The 25,367-nt window shown below is 45.7% G+C and overlaps 1 protein-coding gene across 1 annotated transcript in view; it reads left to right on the top strand.

Moving 5' to 3' along the window:
- The window catches only part of LOC144494090 (interleukin-20 receptor subunit alpha-like), a 55,894-nt gene that overhangs the window by 14,408 nt on the left and 16,119 nt on the right, over window positions 1–25,367 (top strand). The window contains exon 2 of the mRNA XM_078213669.1: window positions 18,764–18,896. Within this exon, the coding sequence (XP_078069795.1) occupies window positions 18,764–18,896 (133 nt within the window). The remainder of the gene's footprint in view (window positions 1–18,763; window positions 18,897–25,367) is intronic.

Here is a 25,367-nt window from a genome sequence, read left to right as displayed (position 1 = left end):
GGCCCATTGAGTCTGCTCTGCCATTCAATCATGGCTGTTATGATTCTCATCCCCATTCTCCTGCCTTCTCCCCATAACCCTTGATCCCCTTATTGACCAAGAAGCTATCTATCTCTGTCTTAAAGGCAGTCAATGACCTGGCCCTTCACAGCTCTCTGTGACAATGAATTCCACAGATTCACCACTCTCTGGCTGAAGAAATTCCTCCTCATCTCAGTTTTAAAGGAGCCTCCCTTCACTCTGAGATTGTGCCCTCGAGTTCTAATCTCTCCCAATAGCCTCTCAGTATTCTGTAAGTTTCAATTAGACCCCCCCGTCATCCATCTAAACTCCATCGAGTATAGGCCAGACTCCTCAACTGCTCCTCATATGACAAACCCTTAATTCCTGGGATCATTCTTGTGAACCTCTTCTGGAGCCCCTCAAGGCCAGCACATCCTTCCTTAGGTATGGGGCCCATAACTGCTCACAATATTCCAAATGGGGTCTGACCAGAGCCTTATGCAACCCCAGCAGTACATCCCTGCTCTTGTATTCTACCCCTCTAGAAATCATAGAAACCCTACATTGCAGAAGGAGGCCATTTGGCCCATCGAGTCTGCACCGACCACAATCCCACCCAGGCCCTACCCCCACATATTTACCCGCTAATCCCTCTAACCTACGCATTTGAGGACTCTAAGGGGCAATTTTTAACCTGGCCAATCAACCTAACCCGCACATCTTTGGACTGTGGGAGGAAACCGGAGCACCCGGAGGAAACCCACGCAGACACGAGGAGAATGTGCAAACTCCACACAGACAGTGACCCAAGCCGGGAATCTAACCCAGGCCCCTGGAGCTGTGAAGCAGCAGTGCTAACCACTGTGCTACCGTGCCGCCCTGCAAAAATGAATGCCTACATTGAATTTGCCTTCTTAAGTGCCTACTGACCATGCATGTTAACCTTAAGAGAGTCCTGAATCAGGACTTCTAAGGTCCTCTGTACTTCAGATTTCCAAATCCTTTCCCCATTTAGAAAATAGCCTATTGCCTCTATTCTTCCTACCAAAGCGCATAACCTCACTCTTTCCCACATTGTATTCCATTTGCCACTTCTTTGCCCACTCTCCTAACCTGTCTAAATCATTCTGCAGCCTCCCCACTTCTTCAACACTACCTGTCCCTACATATCTTATGATCTCCTGATGTTGCTGGCCCAATCAGAGGACTGGCAGCTCTGAAACCTTAGTAGTCCCATTGGGAGGGATGATCACTGCTGGCACAGCTCAGTGATCTCCAGGTGAATCCAAGAAAGTAAATCAAAAATTCAGGGGGCTGTACGTTGGAGGGAAACCCCTCTAAGGGATTGAAGGGGCTATGAGGGCTGTCTTTCCTGCTGTGTGAGCCATGATACTTCCAGTCGGGTGTTCCCCCTTGCCTCCCTCAGGCGGGCCATCTCCATATAGCTGGCAGCCTCCTCCTCACATGGCTTTGGTGGTCGGGGGGAGAAGGGTGGCAGGGAGACCCAATGCTGCAAACTGTTGGCTCAGTGGCTGCTAATCAAGGCCTTACTAACATAAATCAGTTCCCTACCTCCATGGGGTGGGCACCTGAGCCGCACACCAGCTAGTAGGGTTGCCACCTCTCCAGGATTGGCCTGGAGTCTCCAGGCATTTACACTGCTGTGAGGAACCCTGGTGAAAAACCACCTGGGCATTCAAAAGGATTGGTTCTTTTGTCATTTTTTTGGACATTTCTCTTTCCCAGATATAAAAATGCTGGTAAATGGGAAAAAAAGATTGTTTGGCTGACAGCGAAGTAGCACCTAATTGGGTAGTGAGCCTTTTTGCTTTCCACTTGGAAAGTAGGAAGGCAATGTGACACAAGGATGGATGTGTTAGCTGACTAATGGCTGGAGTGTGGGGGAAAGTCATGCGGTGAAACCTTAATCACTGTTGGCAACCCGACCAGCCAGCTTCCTACTCACCACTGGGAATCCACCCTGACCATTTGACAACATTGGGTAGCCACATCCTGTTATTTTAGCAGCCCCCTGACCTCCATTCCCATGGCCCAGGTGCTGGCAAAATTCCACTTAGTGTGTCGGAATGTCACCAACACATTGTCCAGTTTGAGTCAGTACAGATTTGATGGCGAATTGTCTTCTGCACTGTAGGGATTCTATGATTCTATTGTTCTATTTGTCGCTAACTGATTCAATTGTAATACTAAACATGTTACAGTGTTCCTCAGTTTTGTATATTCAACTCTATCGAACCTAGGTGGGCCTCATAATTAAAGGTAACCATTTGGTTTTCGCTTTTGCCCATTTTGTATTTTCCGACTGCAGGGATTTTTCAGTATTGAGCTGAACTCTAGCTAATACAAAGACTCACGGCGACAGTATACGGTGAAAGACGTTCTTTATTGACCAAAGTACGCTGGGAGCCATGTGTTGGGCATTCCAACGCTGCTCTGAAGTTACATCATATTGGCAATATAATTATACAATTTCCAAAAGTCATTTTACACACCCACTGGCTCATCCCAGTCAGAAATGAACTAATCATCATTAGTACAGGTCAATCATTACTAGTAAATGTCATATGCCTTGACCGATTACATTTATTCTCTGCTAACATGGGAACAGTGGTTACAAATGATTTCTGACTGTCTTTCCCATAGCCATCTGTTGGTTGCTCCAGACCATCTTGCCTGGTTTAATACTTTATCTATTCATTAAGCTGTCTGGGATCACTCGCTTTGTCCCTGGCTAATGAAATATTCTATTCATGAGTGGCACAGTGGTTAGCACTGCTACTTCAAAGCGCCAGGGTCCCAAGTTCAATTGTGGCCTTGGGTCACTGTCTGTGTGGAGTTTACACATTCTCCCCGTGTCTGTGTAGGTTTCCTCCGGGTTTCCTCCCACTGTCCACAGATGTGCGGGTTAGGTTGATTGGTCATGCTAAATTGACCACAGCGTCAGGGGGATTATCAGGGTAAATCCGTGGGGTTGCGGGAATAGGGCCTGGTGGAATTGTGATTGGTACAGACTCGATGGGCCAAATGACCTCTTTCTGTACTGCAGGGATTCTATGATCTATGAATACTGTCTAGAGCCCATGCCAATAAGAGCTATGCTTCTGTGAGTGTATTGTTATAAAGAATGTGGTTCACTTAACTTGACTACTTCCTATGATGCCTTAGAGCTCAGTGCCATTAGCCAAGACGTATGCTTTTTCAATACCACGCTTTGCAGAAATACATGTTTGAATCCTTTAACTGTGGGCTTATGTGTTTCTATGCAAACAATGCCTCTGTAAAATATATGTACAAGGCAGTCTGTGATTCTTATCCTAAATTAATCCACTCTGTTTTAATAGTCTTTATTACTGTTTTAATCCCAGGGTATTTTGAATCTCTCCAACACCGACATTAAGTAGTCCATTAATCTATAAAGTAATGGAGAATGCACCATTCTGCTAAGCTGGATCCATGTGTCTTAAAACCACAAATAATAATTGTTGTTAAGTCAAAAACAGACCAATGCCGCTCAATGTGTAACTGCTGGTTGGTCAGGTAACTTTGAGACGGAATGTACTTTAACCTGTTCTGTTACTGGAGAGTTTGTTTATACATTCCAAATGAGTGCTTTGGTTTCTCCTTTCATCCAGTTTGATTCAAGTGTGCATAATCAGTGTTGAAAGACAACTGAAGCGTGAAGAACAGCATGTTTACATATATACCAAACTTTTATAATAGCTAGATAGATGAGTGCCTCATGCTGGGTAATTGTTCAGTACATAATCAGCTCATCTTTGAAGCAACAGTGGTTACAAGTGATAGAATGGAGGTGGAAGAATATTTCTGTATTTTGTGTAAAGGATTTTGCAACATCCCGCGAGTGTGGCAAAGTTCCATAGAAATGCAACTTTTCTCCTCTTTGCTCTTTTGGTTTATATTTATTCTTAAAATCCAATTCTGGACAAACACAATTGAGCAAGTCAAAAATGAGGAAAACTCATTAGTTATTTCATAATTTTCTTTTCCAAAACGAAACATATTTTTCAAGTTTGCTCTGGAACATAGTGCGGCATTATTCGATTCTCGAGCCGATTTTACCATTTTGATTCTAAGAATCACTGAATCTGGGCGCAATTCAGATCCGACTTGGAAAACTGCTCTCAGGGGCACCCGTATGCACTTAGCCTGAAAAAAAAATCACGAGTCTGAATTGCGCTGTGGACGGGGTTTATCGCTCGGCTGAAATGGTGCAGCTCCAATCGGAGCTTTGAACTGCGCATGCGCAGTGAGAAAAAATTTGAAAAACGCGCCCCTGTCACATCGCTCCCGGGCCGCACAAAGCAAATAAAGCGGCCTGAGAGCGATGGCCCCCACAGATATTGCCCCACCCCCACAACATAACTGTCCCCCTTATCCATCCACCACCCACCCCCCCCCCGCTACCCAAACCGATCGCGACCCTCTGCCCCCCTTCCCCCCCCCCACCGATTGCCCGCAGAGTGGCAGTGGTCCCCCTGCCCCTGCACCCCCCGCTCCCCCACCAGAGAATGATCGGGCCTCCCTCCTCCCCCCCCACCAGAGAATGAGCAGGCCTCCCTCCCCCTCTACCAGAGAATGATCGGGCCTCCCTCCTCCTCCCCCCCCCCCCACCAGAGAATGATCTGGCCCCCCTCCCCTCTTCAACACTGATCTGAGTTAGAGAGCTGCTGGAAGCTCTGAACTTATCTCTTCAGAAGCTGGAACGCCTGAAACAGACCTTTGCCGAGCAGATCTGTTTCGCACCGAATCTGGACGGGCGATCGCGATGGTAAAGGGGGAAATGCTGATAAAGCTGGGCGGGCAGCCCATTAATTCAATTTAAATGCTTGCAAATGCATTTAAATTGCCATTGCGCTCGTTTTGAGCGCGGTTCGGATCGCAGCCATTTTCGGGCCTTGGTAAAGTGGGCATCTGCGCGGACGCGGGCGCGGATCGCGTTAGTCACCTCATGCCCGACTTTACCAAGTTTTTGCGCCCAGAAACGGGCGCGACTCAATGTTAAAATCGGGCCCCTCAAGTCTATCTTCATGTAATTGAATTGCTCTTTCTGGCACTCTAAGTGTAGATAAAGATCTCAAAGGCTTCAATCATCATTAGTCTATATCTGACCTAGCAATTACAGTGGTATTATTTTATCCAGTAGCTTCTCACAGTAATGACACAGTCTCTTATATGTGAAAATTTACACCAGCTAGTGGTCAAAAGATTTCTTTAGCTGTAAAGCACTTTAGGATGATCTAAGTTCCTGAAAGCTGCTAAAAAGTAAATGCAAGTTCTCTGTTAATATTCATTAACTTGCTCATGCGTGTGGGACCATTACACATTATCATTATGACTGAACGCTAATGATTGGAGCTGAAGTTAGCATCATAGAATGGTGTCAAACTGGTTTATCCCAAGAAGTAAAAGTCAGCAATGAAGCAATGAATGGAATTCAGAAAAAACAGTTGAGTCACAAGGAAGGTGTAGGGCAATAGGACATAGTCTGAGAATGAGCATGCAAAAATGTTGCAAAACAAGCTCATCGTGACTAAAACTCATGAGGCTAATAAGTTAATTTTAAGTGATTGATGTTAGCTTCAAATTAGCAGTGCTACAGAGTAGAAGGAGGGCTTCAGTATCAACTGGATAAGAGAAACTTTGGCAGAGGCACTAAAAAGGCACCTACTTTCTCAGCCTCATTAATAACTGGGAAAACATGGTAAAGGCAGTATGGGGGCGGAGGAAGGGGGAGTGATCTTCCAGCCCGGCTGGCAGACTTAAATGGCAGGCTCACCGCTGGTCGCCATGGCCTCTCTGGGCACTGGATTTCCGGTGTTGTCAGCTCTGCGCCAGAAATTGGTGCTGAGTTGTATAATTTATTTAAATTAGCATTTGAATCTAATTAGCGGGCCCGGGCTGATGTCTCCAGTCCCGCTAGCATCTCCAACCTCCAGCCAGGAGTATTTCACTCCAGCAGGGTTTACAATAGCTACCCACTTGCAGGGAGCAAGTGAAGGGGGAGCCATCAAGGCCCCCCCCCCAGGAGGTCAGGGTGAGGTGGGGTGCTTCCTGGGCATTGCCAGCTTGGCAGTGCCAGCCAGGCCCTTTGGCACTGCCCAAGGGGCAAAGTGCCAATGCCCAGGGGCCATCTTGGCACTGCCCATCGGGCATCAGACTGTGCCAAGGGGCAGGGCCTAATAGGGCAGGGCCTATAGGGGCGAGACCTCTTGGGGGAGATCAGTGGGAGATCCCACTGCCACTTTGTACCCAACGGTGACAGAGGGAAGGTGGACAGCAAATCGGGGCTGGCCTTTGGGGTTGGGGGGGGGAGGGTGGTCAACCTGTTGTGGGGGGCTGGGGCTGCATGGAGGGTGGTGGTCGGGACTGGGGGGTACTCGGGGTTGCCGGTGGTGGGGGGAGGATCAGTACTGTGGGGTGAGGGGAGATCGGGGGTGCAGGGGTGGGGGGGAGATCGGGGCAGGCCGGGGGGGGGTGGGGGGGGGGGTTGATGATGAAACCACACAAGACACCAAGTGGGGCATCAAATATATTTCCACTCTTTGTGAATGTTTCTCCCCTGCTCCAACATCCATTCCATTCCATATGAACATGATCCTTGAATGGCTTGGGACACACATCCAAAGGTTGAATCATAGAATCCCTACAATGCAGAAGGAGGCCCATCGAGTCTGCACCGACCACAATCCCACCCAGGCCCTATCCCCATAACTCCATGCATTTACCCTAGCTAGTCCCCCTCGACACTAAGGGGCAATTTTGCATGGCCAATCCACCTAACCCGCACATCTTTGGACTGTGGGAGGAAACCGGAGCACCCAGAGGAAACTCACGCAGACACAGGGAGAACGTGCAGACTCCACGCAGGCAGTGATCCAAGCCGGGAATCAACGCGTAGTGAAGGGCATGCCCCTGTCTACATCAATGGGGGCAAAGTAGAAATGGTCAAGAGCTTCAAGTTTTTAGGTGTTCAGGTCATCAAAAACCTGCCTTGGTCCCTCCACGCCAACACTATAGTTAAGAAAGCCCACCAACGCCTCTACTTTCTCAGGAGACTAAGGAAATTTGACATGTCCCTACAACTTTCACCAACTTCTACCGATGCACCATAGAAAGCATTCTTTCAGTTGTATCACAGCTTGGTGTGGTCCCTGCTCTACCCAAGGCTGCAAGAAACTACAAAGGGTCGTGAATGAAGCCCAGTCCACCACTCAATCCAGCCTCCCATCCATTGATTCTGTCTACACTTCCCGCTGCCTCGGAAAAGCAGCCAGCATAATTAAGGACCCCACGCACCCCGGATATTCTCTCTTCCGCCGCTTTTCGTCAGGAAAAAGAAACAAATGTCTGAAATCACGCACTCAAAAACAGCCTCTTCCCTGCTGCCATCAGACTTTTGAATGGACCTACCTTGCATTAAGTTGATCTTTCTCAACACCCTAGCTATGACTGTAACACGACATTCTGCACTCTCTATGTACACTATGCTTTGTCTGTATACCGCGCAAGAAACAATACTTTTCACCGTATGTTAATATATGTGACAATAAGAAATCAAATCAAATCAAAGGAAGACTGTCTAAACCCTGACTCATGTCCAAGGAGACCGGTCTCCAAAGATAAGGCAAAGACCCAAACTTATCTTCAAGCTACTGACCAATATCCCTGCTCTCTGTGTGCGGCAAGGTCCTAGAGTGTTTCCTCTTGCAACGGAAGAGAGGCAGAGGTGATGAAAATCTTGAAAGCTGAACAAGCTGACTTTTGATGAGGGTGAAGAACATGTGACCAGGACCTTGTCCTGACCAACTTCATTGAAAATGGCTTTGAAAATAAACTGCAAACAGCCACTGTCTTTCTCAATCTCACTGCAGCTTAGAACACAGTCTGGCACAGTGGTCTTCATGTCAAAATCTCAAGAGTCCCCCCTCCATGGTTTACTGATGCCATCAAACTATTACTCTGAGATAGACAGTTCAGGTTGCACATGGGTGATAAGACAAGCGCCTGGAGGAAACAGTCCAATGGGGCCTCCCCCGGAATCTCTTCTCGCCCCAACCCTGTTCAATCTCTATACCAATGATCAGCTGCTAATCCTGTCTTGGAAGTTCATCCATGATGATGATACCTGCTGTGCCTCTCAGGCTTGGACATTCTCTGAACTCGAGGCAACGCTCAGCAACAATGTTGCAAAGCTGACTAACGACTGCATAGTAGCAACTAAACAGTCTCAAGTATATTCCACCTCTACAATGTCATCACCAAGAGGAAACTCAACATCTCCTTGAATGGAAAGAGACTAAATCACGAACAACATCCTGTTTACCTTTTGTTACTCTTGACCGAACACTGACATATAAAAACCAAATGAGCAAGAGAACGGCAAAGATTAAAACAACCTCCTCAGCAAACTTGCTGGCTCTTCATGGGGTGCAGATATTCAAACCTTAAGGACCTCAGCTCTTGCCATTGTCTACTTGACTGTAGAATACTATGCACCAGTGTGGTACAACTCATTCCATACCAGTCTTGTCGATTACCACTCAACACAACAATGTATATCATCTCAGGTACCCTCTGATCACCTCAAATCCCCTGTGTCCCAGTCCTGAGCAACATCCTGCTGCCTCACTTAGAAGAGAGATTGCAACTAGAAAGCTCCTGGAGAAAGTTTACATCAAATCAAAGCATGTCGCCACACAAGGACCTTACCATTCCACCTGCTGCTTGCCTCCCATCATGCCAGCCTGTATGGCTAAGAGCACTGTGCCAAGGAATAGCAGGAGAGACCTGTGGCAGCAGAAATTAAACTAGCTCTCCACCACGAAAAATCACTCCCTCATCACAGACCCATAGCTCCCCCCCCCCCCGCAGCTTCAGTCAGCCACACCAACATCGGGCACTCTTTAACCGTGTCCACACTGGCAAAGGCCTTTGTGCAGCAAATCAGCACAAGTGGGGGCTTGCAGAGAGCCCAGATAGCAGCTATGGTGCACCCCAATCAATGACTCAGATCACTGAAGACTGCCCCCTCAGCGGAGGGCTCAGAGAGAATGCCATTTAGCCACTGAGGGAGTTATTGCCCGGCCTGGTGATCACTGCACATGATTTTAAAATATTCACCGGTTCTGATGCACGTTAGGGTGGCATGGTGGCACAGTGGTTAGCACTGCTGTCTCACAGTGCCAGGGACCCGGGTTCAATTCCAGCCTTGTGTGACTGTCTGTGTGGAGCCTGCTCGTTCTCCCCATGTCTGCGTGGGTTTTCTCCAGGTTCTCCAGTTTCCTCCCACAGTCAAAGATGTGCAGGTTTAGGCTGATTGGCCATGCTGAATTGCCCCTTAGTGTCAGGGGGATTAGCAGGGTAAGTACATGGGGTTAGGGCCAGGTTAAAAATTGCCCCTTAGAGTCCTGAGATGCGTAGGTTAGAGGGATTAGTGGGTAAATATGTGGGGGTAGGGGTAGGGGTGGGGGTAGGGGTAGGGCCTGGGTGGGATTGTGGTCGGTGCAGACTCGATGGGCCGAATGGCCTCCTTCTGCACTGTAGGGTTTCTATGATTTCTATGTTTCTATGAATGGGATTGTTGCCAGTGCAGACTCCATGGGCTGAATAGCCTCTTCTGCACTGTGGAGATTCTATGATTCTAGGAATGGATAAAAAAGCAAAACCAATTGTTTGGATGGTTTATTTACTGGTTAATTTTATTGGTTAATTTTATTTCTTCCTTTGCCCAGTGCCGTCTGCAGATGCGGGAATATTTGCGTGGTCTGCTTCAAGGCCACCACCTTTGTATCCTGCCAGCAGTAAAGTATCAGAGGCTGCGACTATTCCTCCCCCATCCCCACCATCTGAAAATTGCAGGTCTTAGTTGTCTGCCTGTCCTTCTGCTGTGAGCACACGTGTTAATAGATGCAAAAGCAAAACAACACATTGGGCATAATTTTCAACTTGTTGCCTGTGGATAAAATCGATATTGCAGGTCAGGTCGTCGTGGTGGAAACTTGCCGAAGTTTCCTTTCCCCAATGGCAAAGCTGGCTTTACATTCCAACATCCATAGAGCAGCTTGCACTGCAGCAGATAAACTTATTCTCCACGGAATTTATTATTTCATTACATTGCTGTGAATAGTAGCGTATATTGTCAGAGTCAATCGGGTGCTTGACCTACTTCTCTTTGGCACTGAGCAGCACTGGAACGCAAGAGCAAACCAAAGTGAGAATTCTTCATAGACTTTTAAAAAAATTTGATTTGATTTATTATTGTCACATGTATTAACATACAGTGAAAAGTATTGTTTCTTGTGCGCTATACAAACAAAGCATACCGTTCATAGAGAAGAAAAGGAGAGGGTGCAGAATGTAGTGTTACAGTCAGAGCTAGGGTGTAGAGAAAGATCAACTTAGTGCAAGGTAGATCCATTCAAAAGTCTGATGGCAGCAGGGAAGAAGCTGTTCTTGAGTCAGTTGGTGACCTCAGATTGTATTTTTTCCCAATGGAAGAGAGTATATCTGGCGTGCTTGGGTTCTTGATTATGCTGGCTGCTTTTCCGAGACAATGGGAAGTGAATGGATTGGCTGGTTTGCGTGATTTTTATAATTTTTTTTCCCAATTTCCAGAAGCATTTTGTTCCTTAGGCATTTGCTTGTTTCCAATAATTTATCCAAGTTTTCATTTTGCATGTGTCAGCCCAGAACAACATTTTAAAGACATAAAAACAGTCAAACAAAGTACATTTTTATTGTTCATAAACAAAACAAAATGAGGTTTAAAAAATACTTACATAACAGATACCATCTTTGAGATACTCGCCTTTTCTGTCAATTCCCTACCCCCATCAGAAAGGAAAATTGGTTTACATGGTAGCTGAGAACAAAAGATTGGAGCATCGATGCAATTTTCAGTGAGTGACATAGTTTCAGCATCTCACACAGCCCACCAGAACCACAACTAATATACCGGGCGAATGAGACTGAAACCACCGCAAGCAGCAAAAACTAAGAGTGGTGGAAAATTTCGAATGAATCTAAATCGGAAAGCCATATAGGTTTCCTAAAAGTATGTTACCTAAGTTATTTGTTTGCTTACCAAAATCGTGGCCTGTTGAGCATCTCGTATTAGACCTTTCACTAGTCGGGGGTGGGGGGGGAGACGAGGAATTTATTTTTGTATGCGAGTGAGTTCTCGTTAAATTCCTCTGTCTGTTAACACTGTAGGAGAGCTGGTTAAAATAGGCAGGTGTCGATTGGGTTAAAATAGCACAAACAGGTATTTAACTGCTAAACAGAGACAATTAAACCAATAATTTCACAAGTGGATCAAAATATTTATTCTGTGTCTTCAGAACACCCATTTACAGGCTGATCACTTTCTACCTTGGTGCATTTCCCTGTCATCTGAGCTCTTGCTTCAAAATCGGTTGTCTTGTTTACGCCAACTGTTGTGTAACATCTAGATTTGACATCAACTCATTTGAAAATTGCCCTTTGTTCTCATCAAAGTCAGTTTGCAAGGCTCTTAAGGAAAATAAACTAGGAATGTTAATCTTTACACTCCTAGATTGGACGATCTTGGCTTGCTGCAGCTGAGTTGACAACATCACTCAACACCAGTTGATGAGTGTGTTAGAAATTATGCTCCCCAACTCCGGGTTTAAAGGCAGAAGAATTTATAAAATCCAGCAGTTTGGCTTCCTGCAGCCTACCCACCTGCCCACACACCCCCAATCTGTCTGCAATTTTTCGGAGATGAGGAGGCATCAGTCAACCTGCCTGTTGCCTTTTACCCTCCCTCCGTTGCATTAACATCCGTCCATATAATCAGTTTGAGTGGAGATAAGAAATAGCAAAGGGAAGGAGTCACTCATGAGAGTAGTTTATAGGCCCCTGAGAGTTGCTGCACTATAGGACAGGGCAGAAATAAAGAAATAATGGGGCCTTATAAGGAAGGAAGCATTGTGGGAGATATTAATCTACATGTAGATTGGATGAATCACATTGGCGAAGGAAGCCTTGAGAAGGAATTCATAGGTTATAGTCGGGACAGTTTCTTAGAACAATACATTCTGGAACCAACCAGAAAATAGGCTATTTTAGACCTGGTAATGTGTAAAAAGACGGGATTAATTAATGACCTCATTGTAAAAGATCCTTGTGGTAGGAGTGATGGAATTTCACATTCAGGTTGAGGGTGAGAAATGCAGCTTTTAAACCAGGGTCTCACCCTCATAATTTCCTTTATTTGAGTTTGTGAAAACAGGGTTGACTAAAGTGTAATTGGAAACTAGGTTAAAAGCTGAGAGTGTAGAAAAGCAGTGGCAGGCATTTAAGGATATATTTCCTCAACTCTCAACAAAGATAAAGGCCGGAATTCACATGGTGATGCTGCACCCGTGTTGCAGATTTCCCGGTGACGTGGGGTGGATTCAGTGGGAATTTCCATTGACAGTGGCGGGACCAGAGTATCCCGCTCCAACAAATGGTGTACCGCTTCCCACCGCCAAGAAAAGTGCTAAGGGGAGGCCAGAGAATCTCATCCAAATTCCATTGTGAAAGAAAGGCTCTATGAGAAGGATGCACTAACCGTGGCTAACTAAGGAAGTTAAGAATGGTATCAAATTGAAAGAAAAGACATACGATGCCGCCTAGACTGATGGTATGGTAGAAGGTTGGGAAAATTTCAGAAACCAGCAAAGGATGACTAAAAAGTAACAAAAGGAGAAATTGAAGTATGAGAGAAAACTAGCAGACTAACAGACTGTGAAGCTACAAATATAGAGAATGGAAACGAATAGCCAAAATGTGTGTTGGTCCCATAGAGCAGTGGTTCCCAAACTTTTTTCACTGGGCCGCACTTTCGGAATAAAAATTTGCTCGCGCCACACCAAATTTTTTATTGAAATACATTCAAAAAAAACCAACTCCTAGCAGTGCTTGATTCATAACATAGAACACAACTACTTTATAATATGATCTTGGGACATCGTCCTCAGCATCACTTGATGCTCTTGCTCTCACTTTGGAAAAATATCTTTCCATGTTTAAATGTTTCTTTGATTGTCCTTGAATCTTCCCGCCACACTTGCCATCCTCTCTCACCGCACCAGTGTGACGCGCCGCACCCTTTGGGAACCACTGACTTAGAGGGTGAGATTGGAGAATTAATAATGGGAACCAAGACACTTTTATAAATGACCTGGATGAGGGCGTAGAAGGATGGGTTAGTAAATTTGCGAATAAGTATTTTGCATCAGCCTTCACAGCAGAAGACAAAAAAAGCATTCCAAGAATAGTGGAAAATTAAGAGGCAAAAGTGGTGAGGAATATAAAACAATCACAATCACTGGAGGAAAAGCATTGAGAAACTAATGTGATTAAAGGCTGGTAAGTTCCCTGCATCTGATGGCCTGCATCTTCGGGTATTAAAAAAAGTGCATGGCACGATGGTACAGTGGTTAGCACTGCTGCTTCACAGTGCCAGGGACCTGGGTTCGATTCCCAGCTTGGGTCACTGTCTGTGTGGAGTTCGCACATTGTCTGAACATAGAACATTACAGCGCAGTACAGGCCCTTCGGCCCTCGATGTTGCGCCAATCTGTGAAACCAATCTAAAGCCCATCTAACCTACGCTATTCCAATATCATCCATATGTTATCCAATGACCATTTAAATGCCCTTAATGTTGGCGAGTCCACTACTGTTGCAGGCAGGGCATTCCATGCCCTTACTACTCTCTGAGTAAAGAACCTACCTCTGACATCTGTCCTATATCTATCACCCCTCAATTTAAAGCTATGTCCCCTCGTGCTAGCCATCACCATCCGAGGAAAAAGTCTCTCACTGTCCACCTTATCTAATCCTCTGATCATTTTACGTGCCTCTATTAAATCACCTCTTAACCTTCTTTCTCTCTAACAAAAACAGCCTCAAGTCCCTCAGCCTTTCCTCATAAGACCTTCCCACCATACCAGGCAGCATCCTGGTAAATCTCCTCTGCACGCTTTCCAATGCTTCCACATCCTTCCTATAATGCGGTGACCAGAACTGTACTCAATATTCCAAGTGCGGCCGCACCAGAGTTTTGTACAGCTGCAACATGACCACATGGCTCCGAAACTCAATCCCTCGACCAATAAAAGCTAACACACTGTACGCCTTCTTAACACCCCTATCAACCTGGGTGCCAACTTTCAGGGATCTATGCACGTGGACACCGAGATCTCTCTGCTCATCCACACTACCAAGTATCTTACCATTAGCCCAGTACTCTGTAATCCTGTTACTCCTTCCAAAGTGAATCACCTCACACTTTTCCGCATTAAACTCCATTTGCCACCTCTCAGCCCAACTCTGCAGCTTATCTATGCCCCTCTGTAACCTGCAACAACCTTCCGCACTGTCCACAACTCCACCGACTTTAGTGTCATCCACAAATTTACTAACCCATCCTTCTACACCCTCATCCAGGTCATTTATAAAAATGACAAACAGCAGTGGCCCCAAAACAGATCCTTGTGTTACACCACTAGTAACTGAATTCCAGGATGAATATTTCCCATCAACCACCACCCTCTGTCGTACAGCTAGCCAATCCCTGATCCAAACTGTATTAGCATACAGTGAAAAGTATTGTTTCTTGCGCGCCACACAGTCAAAGCATACTGTTCATAGAGAAGGAAACGAGAGAGTGCAGAATGTAGTGGTACAGTCATAGCTAGGGTGCAGAGAAAGATCAATTTAATGCAAGGTAGGCCCATTCAAAAGTCTGACAGCAGCAGGGAAGAAACAGTTCTTGAGTTGGTTGGTACGTGACCTCAGACTTTTGTATCTTTTTCCTGACGGAAGAAGGTGGAAGAGAGAATGTCTGGGGTGTGTGGGGTCCTTAATTATGTTGGCTGCTTTGCCAAGGCACCAGGAAGTGTAGGCAAAGTCAATGGATGGGAGGCTGGTTGACGTGACGGATTGGGCTACATTCACGACCTTTTTAGTTTCTTGCGGTCTTGGGCAGAGCAGGAGCCATACCAACCTGTGATACAACCAGAAAGAATGCTTTCTATGGTGCATCTATAAAAGTTGGTGAGAGTCGTAGCTGACATGCCAAATTTCCTTAATCTTCTGAGAAAGTAGAGGCGTTGGTGGGCTTTCTTAACTATAGTGTCAACATGGGGGGACCAGGACAGGTTGTTGGTGATCTGGACACCAAAAGCTTGAAGCTCTCGACCCTTTCTACTTTGTCCCCATTGATGTAGACAGGGGCATGTTCTCCTTTACACTTCCTGAAGTCGATGACAATCTCCTTCATTTTGTTGACATTGAGGGAGAGATTATTGTCACCGCACCAGTTCACCAGATTCTCTACCCTGTACTCTGTCCCATCATTGTTTGAAATCTGACTGACTGAGGCTGCTCTCAAAATGTGTGTTAATAAATGTCCTTTATCACAACCTGGTTTCTGTCAGGTGGAAGTTTAACAACACCAGGTTAAAGTCCAACAGGTTTATTAGGTAGCAAAAGCCACAAACTTTCGGAGCCTTAAGCCACTTCTTCAGGTGAGTCACATCCACGTCACATTCTGTCAGGTGACCAGAGCATCTGTTTCAACATTGTCACATAAATGGTCGCTGACAACTTGAGGATTGGCGCACAATAGTGTTTGAGATGAATCCATTTGCATTTTCTTGTGATAGAATGGGTTTCTTCTCACAATGATGTGGAGATGCCGGCGTTGGACTGGGGTAAGCAAAGTCTCACAACACCAGGTTAAAGTCCAACAGGTTTATTTACCTAATGAAGGGGCCGTGCTCCGAAAGCTTGTGGCTTGTGCTACCATATAAAGCTGTTGGACTTTAACCTGGTGTTGTTAAACTTTTTACTGTTTCTTCTCACATCCATTCTGTGAATTCCATTCCACAACAAGGAAGCCTGCAAGCCCATTGTGCAATAGGCTTCAGCAGTTGTTTTGCCTATGGCAGCCATTAAATCCACAGGAAATGTCTGTTGAATTCTAACACATACTCGCTCAAAGGTCCTAGAGGATTGTTATCATTTTAATGTCCTGGCCAGACAAACAGGCTGACTTCCAGCCATGCATATTGGCAGAAATGAAAAGAGCTCCCCTGACCTCTCAACTGCATTTTGTTTCAAAGCAAATTGTCCCATTCTATTTTCATAAATCTATGAATATAACTGCAAACCAGCTCTGACGAAGGGCCACCCAGACTCAAAACGTTGGCTCCATTCTCTCTCCACAGATGCTGTCAGACCTGCTGAGATTTTCCAGTATTTTCTCTTTTTGTTTCACATTCAGCATCCACAGTATTTTGCTTTTATATTAATATAACTGTGTGGGTGTGACAGCTGATACATTAGCACAAATAAAGGATTGGCTAACTAACAGGAAACACTGAGTCAGGAAAATGTATCACTTTCAGGTTGGCAAAAGGTGACGAGAGGAGTGCTGCAGGGATCAGTGCTGCAGCCTCAACTACTTATAATCCATATTAATGACTTGGATGAAAGGACTGCCTGTGTCGAAGCCAAATTTGCTGCTGATACAAAATTAGACAGGAAGAGTTGAGCGGCACAGTGGTTAGCACTGCTGCCTCACAGCGCCAGGGACCTGGGTTCAATTCTGGCCTCAAGTCACTGTCTGTGTGGCGTTTGCACATTTTCCTCGTGTCTGCATGGATCTCCTCCAGGTGCTCCAGTTTCCTCCCACAGTTGAAAGATGTGTGTGTTTGGTTGATTGGCCATGCTAAATTACCCCTTAGTGTCAGGGAGATTGGGAGGGTAAATATGTGGGGTTATGGGGATAGGACCTGGGTGGGATTGTAGTTGGTGCAGGCTTGATGGGCCTAAGGGCACTTAAATGTGTCCTTAGCAATGTGGTTGACTGTCAAGTGCTCTTCTGCACTGCAGATTCTATGATGATTCTATGAAGACAAGTTGTTAGGAGGATGCAAACGCCAGATTTAGCAGAGCGGCAAACACTTTGCAAACCGTTAAAAATGGCGGGCAGGACCCAGATCCAGAGGTCCAGCCCACATTTCTGGCAGATCCCGTTTTAGCCGAGAGGGGGGAGGAGCATGTCTCATACATGAGGAATAGCTTATCACAGTAGGGCCAATTGAATTCAGTGCTGCTCAGACCCCATTTTTGCAGTAGGTAGGGCCTTAATCCACAGTGTGGGAGTTACGAATGTTTACAGTAGATAAAAGAAATGGAGGTTGGGAGGGGGTGGTTTGGTGGTGGTGGTGGTGTAATGGCAATATCACTGGACTAGTGGTTCATAGTCCCAAGGTAAAGCTCTGGGGACGTGAATTCAAATCCCCCCAAAGCAGCTGATGGAATTAAGATCAATTATAAACCTGGGATTAAAAGCTCATTTAATGGCGACCATGCAACCATTGTTGTGCAGTAAAAATCCATTTGGTTCACTCATGTCCTTTAGGAAATTTGCTGTCCTGACCTGGTCTGGCCTACATGTGACTCCAGACCCACAGCAATGTGGTTGACTGTCAAGAGCCATTAAAATATCCTAGCAAACCACTCAGCTTGTAGCCACTGCTACAAACCAGGTGGACTAGTCGGCATCAACCTAAGCTTTGAATTGGGGATAATTGGGTGATATGGAAATGCAGTGGGAATTGGCGGCTAATATAGATATATACAGCTGAATTTTAAGTTTCAAGTGCTCTGGGAGCAGAATTAAGTGCAGTAAGTCTGTCAGTGGCTTCTTAACCCCACCCTTAAACTCATCTATGGTATTTACCTCAACTACTCCTTGCAGTGGTCAGTTCCATATTCTTACCATTCTTTGCGTAAGTAAGTTTCTCCTATGTTCCTTATGGGATTGACATTTTTAACCTCTAGTTTTGGACGCTTCACGAGGTTGCTCAGTTTACAACACCTGAAAAGCAGTACCTCAAGTGAAAAAGGAATGACAAAGATAATGAAAACCTGTTCATATGGCAAGAGGTATAAAATATAGAGGTCGAGTTGCAATTTTAAATCAATATAAAGTTTTAGTAAACCACAGTTCTGGAGTATTGTGTTCTGTTTTAGGCTCTAAAGTAGGGGTGGATGTTGAGACAATAGAAAGGGTACAGTGTATATTTACAGGTTGCTACCTGGTGTGAGGAAATGCAAGTACTTCGAACGATTGAGGCCATTTTCGTTAGAACGGAGGCGATTACAGGGTGGTAGAGTAGAGGTTTTTTCAAACGTGGGCAATTGGGACTAGCTGGGAGGGCACCAAGGTTGGCATGGACCGGTTGGGCCAAAGGGCCTGTTTCAATGCTGCATTGCTCGATGACTCTATGAACTGTGAAGAGGGAAGGTAGAAAGAATCAAATGGATCTCCTTGTTGTGTACCCCATAACAGAGTAAGATGAAATATTACAAATTTGGAATGAAAGCAGGAGAAACCTTTTTATACAGAGGGTTGTGAGGCTATAGATTGCATGACTACAGTTGCTGATTAAAGCAGGGACCACATCAACATATAAGAATAGATGAGGTAGGAGGCCAAAGGACAGGGGAATAAGGGAACAAGGCAAGCATGTGGCATTTGGTCCTCTGCCTGATTTATGTGGAGGATATACATCAACATGGATTGGTTTTTTCTATGTTGATAATTCTTGCAAAATTATGTCTGGCACATTTCATTTGTTAACCCGCTGAATATATTCTTACAAAACTGCATTTTGTTTCTTTTTTTTTTCAGGAATTCCCTGCGGAAACACATTGATTGCCCCGAGCAATGTGCATTTTCTGTCAATCGATCTGCAGAACGTTGTGCACTGGGGGCTGGTCGGTGAGAAAGGATGCAGGATACTGTTTGCCGTGCAGTATAAAGTGTAATTGATCCTCTTATTCTCTCTTGCTACATTGCTGCCGGGATTTTGATTACACTCTGTCGCTGCCAAATGAAAACAAGCCTAACAACAAGAGAATGTTAATTTACACATAACTTTTCTGCTTCGGCCCATTTTTGGACCATTTTTAGCATCTCTTCCCAGCAGAGTTGTGAGAAAAGTTAATGCCCCCTGTTCCCCACTCCTCCCTCTGCCATACTGACACACACACACACACACACACACACATATATATTATTCAGTGCCAGATACCAAAACTAGCAGCTATAAATACAAAATAGTTACTAATAAATCCAGTGGGGAATTTAGGAGAAACTTCTTTGACCAGACAGTGGTTAGAATGTGGAACTCACTGCCACAGGGAGTATTTGAGGTGAAGAGCAGAGGTGCAATTAAGGGAAGCTACTTAAACACATGAGAGAGAAAGGAATAGAAGGCTTTGCTGATGGGGTTAATTGGAGAGTGATGGATGTACGATCCGGGGAGCATAAACAATGGCAGGGAGCAGTTGAGACAGACGTGTTATTTCCATGCTGTATATCGGTGTAAGTTGGAAGAGTGTTCCCACATAGCTATTCAAAGGTTTCCGATAGCAACTTGATTTCAAAAATGTTTCAGCAAGTACTCCATAAGAAGAACAGTTCCTTATAAAATATTTGGTAGTAATAGTTCAAAATCATTCTTTATTTTACAAATTTGCTGTTTTGGCATCTCGACCAGTGATGGAAAATGCAAAATATTTTGCAAAGTAAGCTTCCTCAATTCTTGCCAACAATATGCTTTGATTCAGCTCTTGGACACGATTATCACGATTCCAATATGACATTTCCATTTCCCATATTAAATGTCAGCCCAGATCATTCCCCGGAGGGTTGTACCCTGGCAGTACCCCGAATGATGCACCAGGGAACGCCTTGGAAGGTCCCCCGAATTTTCTGCACAGGAATTGCTTGGATAAATTCAACTTCCATTGGGCAATTACCCTGCATCTGGAACCCTCTGAAACTCCACTTTAAAGTTGGAGACTTCTGATGGTTCTGAATTACTTAGCAGAATAGTCCCCAGGATTAAATCGGTTGTAACTTCGAGGTAACTATACTACTGACAACCACCCCCCCGCCTGACCACCCGACTACTCCCTAACCCCCGATCCCCTGTGTACCCTCCTGATTCCCCAACATCTAACATTGAGGGTGGCACGGTGGGACAGTGGTTAGCACTGCTGCCTCACAACACCAGGGACCCGGGTTCGATTCCTGGCTTGGGTCACTGTCTGTGCGCAGTCTGCACGTTCTCTCCGTGTCTGTTTCCTCCGGGTGTTCCTGTTTCCTCCCACAGTCTGAAAGACATGCTGGTTAAGTACATTGGCCATGCTAACTTTCCCTCAGTGTACCCAAACAGGTGCCGGAGCGTGGCGACTAAGGGATTTTCACAGTAACTTCATTGCAGTGTTAACGTAGGCCTACTAATAAATAAACTTTAAAACTTAAAAAAAAAATCCAAGGCCTCCCCCCCCCTCCCCGCCCCCCTCCCTCCCCGACCCTCTGGGAGGCCCCAATTGCCTCCCCTTCACTCCAGCGGGATCGGGCCGCTGGCCCCCCTAAAGTGAGGAACTATTGTAAACCCCGCTGGAGTGAAATACTCCTGGTGGGGGGAGATGCTAGCGGGCCCGGAGATTTCAACCCTCCTGCCCCCCATCTCCCTAATCACTCAAACCCCCACAGCCCCCAACCTTTTCTGTCCCCTCATCCACTTACCCCAGCTTGTCAAAGTGGCTGAGACACTTAAATTTACCAGCATACAGAAGCTAGTGCCATAGAAAGGGGGCGCGGCGTGGCTTTTCCCAATTCTACTACACTACCAGGGCAGGTCTCCAAAAGCAGCAATGTATCACATCTCTCAGCAACCCCAGGTAAGAAGTCTGAGTGAGAAATGTGGAACTTCATTTCAAGGTAAGGAAATAGGAGCAAAATGGCAATCCAACAGTGATCGTTACTGCATGGGAGATTTGGCCCATCCTTGTAGTTTCCATTTCTATCTGTCAAGTTATCAAATTGTGAGTTCTTTAACCAACTTTGTGTCCTCTGTGTAAGTGGCTGAGTCTCTCCAGACTCAATTTGCATTGGCAGGTTATTGAGAAACAACAAAGAGGGGAGACAGTCAGAACTTATTTTACAATCACGGAAAACCTTTCTGCTTTGTGCAGGGATTTAAAAAGGTTGCAAGTACGTCTGGAGGAATGAGAGCTATTTAACCCAACTACGCATGAGGCTGAATTCAGTGGTCTCATTCTCCCATCCCGCTGCGCTGATTTTTTACCGCAGCGGGATGGGAGATTTTAGCGGGTCTGGATTAGCGCGATCCGCGCTGGGCATCCAGCTCCCGAGCGCGTCTCCCAGCGCCGGATTTCCGGCACCGTCAGCTCTGCGCCGCAAATAGACACAGAGCTTCATGACTTATTTAAATGAGAATTTTAATGTAATTTAAATACAATTAGTGAACCCGGGAATGAAATCTCCGGGCCCGCTAGCATCTCCCCCCACCAGGAGTATTTCACTCCAGCGAGGTTTACAACAACTCCCCACTTTAGGGGGGCTAGCGGTCCGACCCTGCTGGAGTGAAGGGGGACCCCCCGGAGGGTTGGCATTGGCACCTTGGCAGTGCCAACATGTGGTCCCTGACACTGCCCAAGGGGCAAAGTTTCAATGCCCAGGGGGCACCTTGGCACTGCCCATCGGGCATGGGGCAGTGCTAAGGTGGTGAGGCCTATGGGGGCAGGGCCTGTTGGGGCAATCGGTGAGGGTGGGGGGGGGGGGGGGTCCCGCTGTCACTCTGCAGTCAGGATCGGTGGGGGAGGATGGGATGCCTGTGATCGGGGCTGGCCATCGAAGTGGCGGGGAGGGGGGGGGGGAGCTGCTGGGAAGGGGGGAGGACAGGTTGGCACTGCGGGAATGGGGGGGCTGTAACAGTCGGGGGGATGATCGGGGTGGGGGGTGTGCTGGAGATCGGAGCAGGCCGGGAGGGATGGTGGGACGGGCCTGGCCCAGGAACGTTCGGGGGGCCATCAATCAGGCCGTGGGGGAGTGAGAGGGCTGGCATTGCGGGAATCGCAGTGCTGGCCAGTGATCGAGCTGGCCAGCAATCTTGATGCATGCAGACAGTGGCCACTGCGCATGCGCCGACCTTGGCGCTGATAGATCGGTGCAGTGTGCAGTGGCATGCTGGGCGCTATGCTGCCAGCTTCCTAGGCCCCTCGCCCTGATTTCTGGAGTGAATGACGCTGATCCACTCAGCAGTGCACAGAGTGTGGGAGTTTCTTCTCTGAACCCCCATTGAAAAAACCAGCATGATTTACTCCAGTTTTCACACAAATTCAACACTTAGAATTTTTTTGGGAGAATTCCCCTATGATTGTTTATTGTGGTCCACTTATAATAAGTATTGTTCACTATACCACACAATGGCCATTTCAGCAACTGGATAATTTGTAATAAAAACAGAAAGTGCTGGATAAATTCAGCAGCTCTGGCAGCATCTGTGGAGAAAGGAAGAGAATTAATGTTTCGAGTCAATGTGACCCTTCTACAGAACTGAAAAGAGGTAAAATGTGATGAATGATATAGTTGGGGGTAGGTGGGGGGGGGGGGGGGGGGGGGGGGGGGGCAGAATACACAGGGAAAGGTCAGAGTGAAAGAGAGATTGACCAAGGTGTCATAAAACAAAGGGGGATGTTAATGGTGCCATAAGGACTGAAGAGTGCGAATAGTGACAAAATGTGTTAATAGCAAAACAAAGGTCTGTGCTCAGTGGGAGCAGAACAAAGGGAGAGGTGGCCATTTGGGGAAGAGGTGGGGTTGTGTTGGGGCACTCCAAGACGCCAAGGGAACCTAAAAACAAAAAAAGAGGCGGGGGGGGGGGGGGGGGGAGTTCAAGATGGTGGAATGCAAAGTTTACTTATTAGTCACAAGTAGGCTTACATTAACACTGCCATGAAGTTACTGTGAAAATCCCCTAGTCACCACACTCCAGCCCCTGTTCGGGTACACTGAGGGAGAATTTAGTGTGGCCAATGCAGCTAATACAGCACAAATTTCAGACTGTGGGAGGAAACTGGAGCATCCGGAGGAAACCCACGCAGGCACGGGGAGAACATGCAGACTCTGCACAGACAGTGACCCAAGCCAGGAATCGAACCTGGGTCCCTGGCATTGTGAGGCAGCAGTGCTAACCACTGTGCCACCGTGCTGCCATGTGGACAACCAGCTAGGTGTGCATTGGAATAATCTCTCCACAGATGCTGCCAGACCTGCTGGGTTTATCCAATATTTTCTGTTTTTATTTCAGATTTCCAACGTCAAAATTATTTTGCTTTTATTACTAGATAATTTATATTGAGTTGCCTTGAGCTATTCCATTTATCCATTAATGCATCTCTGAATCCCACATATTTTAACATCAAATGGACGAGGAAGTCACCAGAAAGCAGTGACATTCAGAATTAGCTACTTAAATTATATCGCCACCTTTTAATTTTGCATTTAGAAAGTGTTAAATCTGGAAACGTGGCTGCAGTGGAAATGGTTTTTGTGCTAGTTTGAGAGATGCTACTGCACTGCGTGAGGTTTTATGTGAAAAGACATGAAAAGGTAAACCACATGTTTGCAGGTGCAGTTTCTCATCAGATTTTTATCTTTGAGTAACCTCATGTCACAGGCTGAGGCTGAATGTGTAGCAAATGTCCTACTTTGCATCAATTTATTGTTAAGGTGTTTATTCATCTTTGCAACAATTTGCTTTTGAAGTTGAATTATCCCTCCTGGGGCAATCCATTCAATTGTTCCAGAACAGTTTCATAGTATCCCAAGCAATACATTTTGCACACTTGAACTTTTGGACTAATGACACGCAACCCATTGAATATACAGTATTATAATTAAGAATATCTCATAAAAGAAAGTGTGTTATAGATTTAAATCCACTGCCAAAGAAAATAATTAATCTGTTTCTAAAAAAAATCTGTTTCTAGACTTACCTATTCCAATGCACGCCTGGCTATCCATCCACATTCTACCGTTTCATCCCTAAATTCTACTACCTGTGGTTTATATCAAGTCCAGTTTATTTAGCAACCCTGTGCTCAGTGACCTGCATTGACTCCCAGTTAAACATTGCCCTGATTTTATAATCCTCATCTTTGTTTTAAAGTCCCTCCATGGTCTTGCCCCTTTTTGTCTCTCCAATCTCCTCCAGTCTCACAACTCTCTGACACATCTGCGTTCATCTAATTCTGGCCTCTTAAACATTCTCAATTTTACTTGCTGTATGTTTGGGTGGTCATGCCTTCAGTAGCCAGGCTGCAATGCCTGGACTTGCCTCCCTAAACTGCCTCTCTACCTTTCTCTCCTATCACAATAAAGGCTCGACAAAAATGCAAGGTGTAGTTGTTTTAAATATGATTGGAGGATAGGTGTACTCGAAAATATCAAACCACATGGGATGACATAATTTCACCAAAATATTTTTGAATTCGTGGACATAGCATTGCAGTGAAGACAACTTCAATGTGAAAGAAAATACAATACAGACAGTAGAATTAAAATTAATATAGATTTGTCTATTGTGACACTTGCTGGAATTTTACCACCTCACCCATCTGAGGCTCGTAAGATCCCACCCAAGGCCAATGGAGAATGCCTTTCTGCGAGCCTCGCCTGCCCCGATTCTGGGCGGGCGTGCCGGTAAAATTCTGGCAACTATGTCAAGGGCCTTCACCCATGATGCAGGATATAATAAAGAGTAGGGTAAATAAATACGCAGTGATTTGGGAATGCCAAGCTGGGACTTTAAAAACACAGTAGAAAACAACTGAAGGGACAAAGAAGGTCCATATTTTTAATGTCCAGGAAAGAATTAATGAAAAGTAGAGGACGGTGCAATAAATCTACCTAGTTTAATTTATTGAAGGTACATTTGTGCTACAAATCCAATGTATATTGACAGGTCATGAGATATACGCCAGAATTCTCTGACCTTGCCCACAGCTGGGATTCTCCAGTCCCACTGCAGTGAATGCAAATTTGGCTAAGCGCCAAATTCTCTATTCTCGCTGGCAGCGGAGAATTCTGGCCACAATCTATGCTTCCTTTATGGTATTGACTGACTCATTCAGAGCCTCATTGCTCGCAAAAGCTACTCATTGGACTTAAATCTTGTCACACAGCTTCTGGACACTGCATAGTGTACTTGAGATCACAAGTGAGTTTTCCATGGTGAATTAATTTAATTTTGTCTTATAATACTATGCGAATCCTGCATTGTTTTTTTTCTTAAATGAGTCCAATGTTTTGGCTCCACAGACTTTCACCTCCCTCCAATCATATTTTTAAAAAGTGAATAGAACATTTTGGACAACTTGTGAGGAATTACTTCCAGTACATCCTGGATTTGCTTTTC

The sequence above is a fragment of the Mustelus asterias genome, chromosome 5 (assembly GCF_964213995.1).
Source record: "Mustelus asterias chromosome 5, sMusAst1.hap1.1, whole genome shotgun sequence".
Lineage (NCBI taxonomy): Eukaryota > Metazoa > Chordata > Chondrichthyes > Carcharhiniformes > Triakidae > Mustelus > Mustelus asterias.
This window is presented reverse-complemented; position numbering and strand designations above follow the sequence as displayed.